This window comes from Penaeus chinensis, chromosome 10 (genome assembly GCF_019202785.1).
Source record: "Penaeus chinensis breed Huanghai No. 1 chromosome 10, ASM1920278v2, whole genome shotgun sequence".
Lineage (NCBI taxonomy): Eukaryota > Metazoa > Arthropoda > Malacostraca > Decapoda > Penaeidae > Penaeus > Penaeus chinensis.
Genome location: NC_061828.1, coordinates 31436112 through 31443611, shown reverse-complemented (window position 1 = coordinate 31443611; position 7500 = coordinate 31436112). Strand labels below are relative to the sequence as shown.

General features: G+C 35.7%; 1 protein-coding gene across 1 annotated transcript in view; it reads right to left on the bottom strand.

The window, feature by feature from the left end:
* LOC125029943 (neurotrimin-like) overlaps positions 1 to 7500 on the bottom strand; it is a gene marked incomplete at its 5' end in the record, with an annotated part of 69124 nt that overhangs the window by 61404 nt on the left and 220 nt on the right. The window contains one exon of the mRNA XM_047620132.1: positions 4130 to 4337. Within this exon, the coding sequence (XP_047476088.1) occupies positions 4130 to 4337 (208 nt within the window). The remainder of the gene's footprint in view (positions 1 to 4129; positions 4338 to 7500) is intronic.

Genomic DNA, 7500 nt, shown 5'->3' with positions numbered 1-7500 from the left:
AGATATGGAGAAAGGAAAGAACGATAGAGATGGGGAAGGCATGAAGGTATGGGGAAGGGGAAGAACGATGGAATAGAGGGAGAAATGAATAAATATAGGAAATAGGAAAATGGATTACTTACCAGGGTGTGGAGGTATATGAGGGTAAGACAGGGAATTGGAGGGGGAGGGTGGGGGGGGGGATGGAAAACGAAAGGAGGAGAGTGGAGGAGGAGGGTGGGTGGAGAAGGAAGAGGAGGATTAGGATTAGGAGGAGGAGGAGGAGGAGGAAGAAAAAGAGGAGGAGGAGGAGAAGGAGTAAAAGGAAGAGGAGGGGAAGGAGGAGGAGAAGGAGGAAGAGGAGGGGAAGAGGAGGAGGAGGAGGAAGAGGAGGAGGAGGAGGAGGAGGAAGAGGAGGAGTATTAGGATTAGGAGGAAGATGTGGATTAGGATGGGGAGTAGGAGGAGTAGAATGGAGGTGGAGGAGGAGGAGAAGGAAGAGGAGGAGGAAAAGGAGATGGAAGAGGAAGAAGGAGTACGGGTACGGGGATGTGTGTGTGTGTAGGAGGGGAAGGGAGGGGAGGAGGGGGGGAGGTTAAGGATGATGTGGACAAAGTTTTCCGCGATGGATTGAACCACTTACTTGAGCGGAGCGCGACCGCCGCAGACGACCCGCCGCGCCCTGATCAACCCGACTGACTTATATGGCCCCGTAAAACTTTTCATTCGGACGCGGCGAGGAAAAGTTTCGAGGCGGGGGCGGGTGGGGGCGGGTGAGTGGGGGGGGAGGGGGGAGAAAGGGGAAGTGAAGGGGAAGGAAGGGAGGGTGAGAGGGAAGGGGAAGAAAGGGGGGAAGGGAGGGGGGGGGAGGTAGGGAGGGGGGATGGGGGAGGGGGTAAGGGGAAGGAAGGGGGAAGAAAGGGAGGGGGGAAGGGTGTAAGTGGGGGAAGGAGGATGAATGGAGGGAGGTAGGGAGAAAGGGAGGGAGGAGGAAGGTAGAGGAAGGGAGGAGGGAAAGGTAGGAAGGGGAAAAGGGAGGGAGGGAGGGGGAAAGGGAGAGAGGAGGAAGGAAGGAAATGGAGGGAGAAGGGAGAGGGGGAAGAAGGAAGAGAGGGAGGGGGAAAGGGGGGAAAGGGGAAAGGGAGGTAGAAGGGAGGGAGGAAAGAGAGAGGAGTGGAGGGAGGGGGGGGGGAGGGAGAGAGGAGGGGGGATATGGGTTAAATAGTGAGGGAAGGGGAGAAGGAATAAACGATAGGGATAAAGTGAAAGAGAGAGAGAGAGAGAGAGAGAGAGAGAGAGAGAGAGAGAGAGAGAGAGAGAGAGAGAGAGAGAGAGAGAGAAAGAGTGAGAGAGAGAGAATAAAAAAAAGAAAAAAAGAAAAAACAAAGAGAAAAACAAACACAACAAAACAAAACAAAAAAGAAAATCTCCCACAAACCAGAAACACCAAATACAGAAGGACGGGAAACGTTCCACGACGTCTCGCACACACGACACCGCCCACTGCTTATCCTCAATATTTTATCTCAAGACAAATTCCTTCCTCCTTGCTCTGTGCGATAGAGCTTACGTGAGTCGTAAATGACTGTATGGCATTTCTGAATCACGATGAATAATGAATAAGCGTAAATCACTTCTGTTGTCGTGAACTTAGCGAGATAATGGAAAATGCAAAGCTTAAAAGATGAAGTATGATGAATGGGTTCGTAAGAATGATAAAAAATGGATGTCGATAATGATGATAATGAAATGGATAATGATAATAGTATTAATGATGATACTACTAACATTAATACGATTATTAATAAAGAGAGTAATAACAATAGTAGCAAGACAAATGATAATAATAATATTGAGGATGATTATAATGATAATGATGATGGTGATGATGATGATGGTGATAGTTATAATACTGATAATAATAGTAATTATAGTAGCAATAATATTAGTAATAATAATAATAATAATAATAATAATAACAATGATAATAATAATGATAATAATAATAATAATGATAACAATAAAAATAATAATAATAGTAATAATGATAATAGTGATGACAATATCAATAATGATAATGATAATAATAGATGATGAAAATATTAATAAAGATACTATTACTGATACTACTGATAATAATAGAAATATAAATTATGATAATGATAATAAAGATAACGATGATGACAATAACAATGATAATGAAAATAACAATAATATTTATTATTATTATAATAATAATGATGATAATTATGATAACAATAATGGTGATGATGATAATAATAATGATAATAACAATAATAATAATAACAATAATAATAATAATAATAGTGATAGTAAAAATGATAATGATCACAATGATAAAAATGCTAATAATGATAATGATGATGATAATACTGATACCAATGATAATAATAATACTAATAATAATAATGATTATAATAATAATGATAATAGTAATAATAATAATAATAATAATGATAATAATAAAAATAATAGAAATAATGAAGATAATAATAATAACAACCATAATAATAATAACAGTAATAATTATAATAACAATAATCATAATAATGATATTAATAATAATAATAACAATAAAAATAATAATAATAATAATAATAATGATAATAATAACTATAATAATAATCAGGATGATACTACTACTACTACTACTAATAATAAAAATAGTAATATTAGTAATAATAATAATAACTACTATTACTATCATTATTATTATTATTATCATTGTTATTATTAAAGCAAGAATGATGATGGCAATGATAATGATAAAAATAATAAAAATAATGAAAATAATAATAATAACAGTAATGATAATTATAACTACAAAAGACAGTAACATTAACAATAATGATAATAGTAATGACAATGTAAACAATAATGGTAACGATAATGATAAAAAATAACAATACTCTCAAAATAGCTAATGATAATAATGAGAGTAATGATGATAATAATAATAATAATAATAATAATAGTAATAATAGTAACAATAATAATATTGATGATAATAATAATAATAATGATAATGATAATGGTAATAGTAATAATAATAATAATGATATTAATAAGGATGATGATAATGATAATAATAATGATAATGATAATAATAATAATAATAATAATAATAATAATAATAATAATAGTAATAATAATATTTTTTATTATTATCATTATTATTATTAAAGCAAGAATGATGATGGCAATGATAGTGATAATGATAATAATGATACTACTAGTACTACTAATGATGATGATAATGATAATATTAACAATAATAATAATAATAATAATAGCATGATAATAATCTTATCAATAATAACGATAATAATAAGAACAACAGCGATATTACTGTCATTATTATTATTATTATCCTCCTCATCATAATTATTATTATTACTATTATTTTTATGGTTATTATCATTATCATTACTGTTAAGGAAGATGATAATGATAATGAAACTGATGATGATAATGAAAACGATAATGATAGTAGTTGATATAAAATGTAAAGAAAATATTTAAAGTAAATTATAATAATAAATCCTGAACATAAGCCCTGTTAAGTCTTTGGTACACAAAACATTTTTACTTTTTTGAGGTACATAAAGGTGACAAAAATAACTCACTGTGGTGTTGATTGCTCTACCGTGGTTTACTTGTTCCTTTTACGTTCCTTGCTTGCATGAGTGCTTTTAATTCCATCATCATCGTCATCACTCGAATATGAATATTATCCTAATTTTTTTTTTTTTTTTTTTTTTTTTTTTTTTTTTTTTTTTTTTAGTTCCTATTGTACTGTTACGAGATCGGATTTTAGTCATGAAACTACTACTTCTACTTAGTAACAAGGAAGAGGGATAATTATAAAGATACGTTTCAATATTACAGAAAAGTGAGAGGAAATGCATGCGAGCAATATGTTCACATTTCATAAGCGTGTAACAACTATAACGAAGCACAGCGCAGAAAATCAACGCAGATGAACAGAGAAACTAACAAGCAAACAAAAATCACAAACGCCCCACACACCCTTTAAAATTAATAACTGAACAGATGGAGATAATAACAATAAAACTAAATACCTAAAAGAAAAATAATTTCATGTCTACAGGAATTCAATGAATCTTACCTTGCACATCGAGGTACCCGACCTGGTTGATCATCGGGTCAGAGTTCACTTGGCACATGTATTGACCGCGATCGCTGGATCTCACGTCGGAGATCTTGAGGTACCAGTGCTTGTGGTCGTTGCGGGCCAGGGAGAAGCGGGGGTTTTTGGTGATGATGGTGTGGTGGATGGTCAGGATGGTCTGCGTCTCGACGAACACCCAGGCCACCTGAGAAAGAGGGAATAGACAGGAGATACGTCGAGATGGAGGATGATTAGAGGAGGTAAGAGAAGACACGATGATCTGCTACCTGAGAAAGACAGAATAGATAATTAGAGGAAGAGAGAAAAGACACAATGGTCTGCGTTTGTACGGAGATCCAGGTCACCTGAGAAGGAGAGAATAAACAGGAGACACGTCGAAAAGGATGATAATTAGAAGAGGTAAGAAAAGATACAATAGTCTGCGTCTGTACGAAGATCAAGGTCACCTGAGAAGGAAAGAATAAACAGGAGACACGTCGAAAAGGATGATAACTAGAAGAGGTAAGAAAAGACACAATAGTCTGCGTCTGTACAAAGATCCAGGAATAAACAGGCTATAAGTCGAGAAGGATAATGAATAGGAGATTTAAGAGAAAACGTAATGGTCTGCGTCGGCCCGAGGACCTGAGGAAAGAGAAAGAGCAAGAAAGAGGTACGTCGTTAGATAAGAAAGAGGGATAGGTGTTTGAGGGATAGTAATTACACGATGGTCTGCGTCTCAGTGTTGATTAAGAGCACCTGAGGAGGAGAGAAGGAAAAGGAGATAAGGAGATGAATAAGATAACGAATAAGATATTAAATACATGAAATAGTAAGGAACACACGATTATCTACGTCTCTGTGAGGAACCAGACCACCTATGAAGGAGGGAATGAGAAGGTATGTCGTTAAAATAAGAAAGAATATTGATAATTGGAGGCAGACCCACATCAACTAAGAATGAGGGAATAAGGAGATATATCAGCATGAAAAGAACGAAAATAAATGTATAGATGAATGAGGACTAATGAAGAAAACCCATCCAACCCAAGAATGAGGGGAAGAGGAAACATGTCGATAAACAGGGAAGAATTAGAGCACCTTAGAAGAAGAAGAGAATAAGGAAAGGGCGATAGAGAACACACGATACAAAGACCCAGAAGAAGGGAAATAGAAATATTAAAGAGAAGAGAAATATTAAGAGAAAAAAGAGTAAATAAGTAAAAAAGTAAAGAGAAATATTAAGAAAAAAAAAGTAAATAAGTAAAAAAGTAAAGAGAAATATTAAGAAAAAAAATGATTAGAAGACATTGAGTGCACACCATACTTTGTATCTGACGAAGAGGGTAGATACTAAAAAAGTAAAGAATAAAAAGTAGATATGACGATGGATAAGAAAACATCATAATAAATCAGGGAAATGATAGAAAACACACGATGATCGGCGTCTGTACACAATCCCGGGCCACCCTGAGAAGGAAGGAATAAGGAGATAGGAGGATAACTGAGAATAATGATAATTTAGGAAACTAATTGAGGACAAACGATGATCTGCGCTTCTTAAATAACACAATCCACCTGAAAGAAGGAATAAGTGAATAAATGATGAAAGAAGGAAATACAATATACCACCGAAGAGAAAAATAATCATAGAATAAGAATAAGTGACAATAATTGGGGTACCAATGGAGAAAATAAGATAATACGCGAAGAACCAGGCCACCAAAGAGAGAAAAAATAAAGAATAGTAATGAAGGAAATGAAACTGAAGATCTGGTTCACCTCAAAAAAACAAAAAGGAAGGAAAAGAAGGAAGAGAAAGGTAATAAAACTGGGAATATGAAACATGAGGATGGTCTCGTCTATGCAAAGAGCCAAGCCATCCAGAAGAGAGAGGAATAAAGGATAGAAGAGAAAGGAGAGAGAGAGAGAGAGATATGGAGAGAGAGAAAGAGAGAGAGTATGAAGAAAGAAAGAGAAAGAAAGATAATAATATTGAGGCAGAGAGAGAGAGACAGAAAAGAAGAATGAGAGAGAGAGAGAGAAAGAGAGAGAGAGAGAGAGAGATAAGAAGAAAGAGAGAAATAGAGAGAGAGAAGAATAAGAGAGGGAGAGAGAACAAAGAGAGAAAGAGAGAGAGAGAAGAATGAGAGAGAGGGCGAGAAGAAGAAAGAGAGAGAGAGAGAGAGAGAGAGATACAGAGAGAGAGAGAGGGGGGGGGGGGGGGGCGGAAAGAGGGAAAGAGAGAAGAAAAAGAAGAAGAGATAAAGGAGGGAGAGCACAAGAAGAAGAAGAAGAAGAAAAAGAGAGAGAGAGAGAAGGAGAGAGAGCGAGAGAGAGAGAGAGAATGGGAGAGAGAGAGAGAGAAAGAGAGAGAGAGAGAGAGATAAAGAGAGATAGATAGGTAGAGAGAGAGAAAGAGAGAGAGAGGTAAGAGAGAGATAAAAAAAACAAGAAGAAGAAGAAAGAGATAAAGAAGAGAAACTCCAAAGACCACTTAAACGTAAGAAAAAAAAATCACAAATGGAAGGAGGAATAAGTGTATATAACGATAAACACAAAATACAAAGGAGAAAAATAGGATAAAAGAAGATAAAAGAGAGAGAGAGAGAAGAATAAGAGAGGGAGAGAGAACAAAGAGAGAAAGAGAGAGAGAGAAGAATGAGAGAGAGGGCGAGAAGAAGAAAGAGCGAGAGAGAGAGAGAGATAGATAGATAGATAGATATAGATACAGAGAGAGAGGGGGGGGGGGGGAGGGAAAGAGGGAAAGAGAGAAGAAAAAGAAGAAGAGATAAAGGAGAGAGAGCACAAGAAGAAGAAGAAGAAGAAGAGAGAGAGAGAGAAGGAGAGAAAGAGAGATAAAGAGAGATAGATAGGTAGAGAGAGAGAGAGAGAGAGAGAGAGGTAAGAGAGAGAGAAAAAAACAAGAAGAAGAAAGAGATAAAGAAGAGAAACTCCCAAGACCACATACACGTCAGAAAAAAAAAATCACAAAAGGAAGGAGGAATAAGTGTATATAACGATAAACACAAAATACAAAGGAGGATAAATAGGATAAAAGAAAATGAATGGAAAGAGAGGAAAATCGTATAAATTAAGGGTGATATACGCACGCACGCACACACACACACACAAACAAAAAAACACACACATACACACTCAAGCAAACACACACGCACTCAAAACACACACACACACACACACTCAAAAAAAAAAAAAAATACACACATACACACAAACACACACACTCACTCAAAAATACACACACAAACATAGATACACACTCAAACAAACGCTCACTCACTCAAAACACACACACACTCAAAAAAAAAAAAAAAAAAAAAACACAAACACACACACATATATAT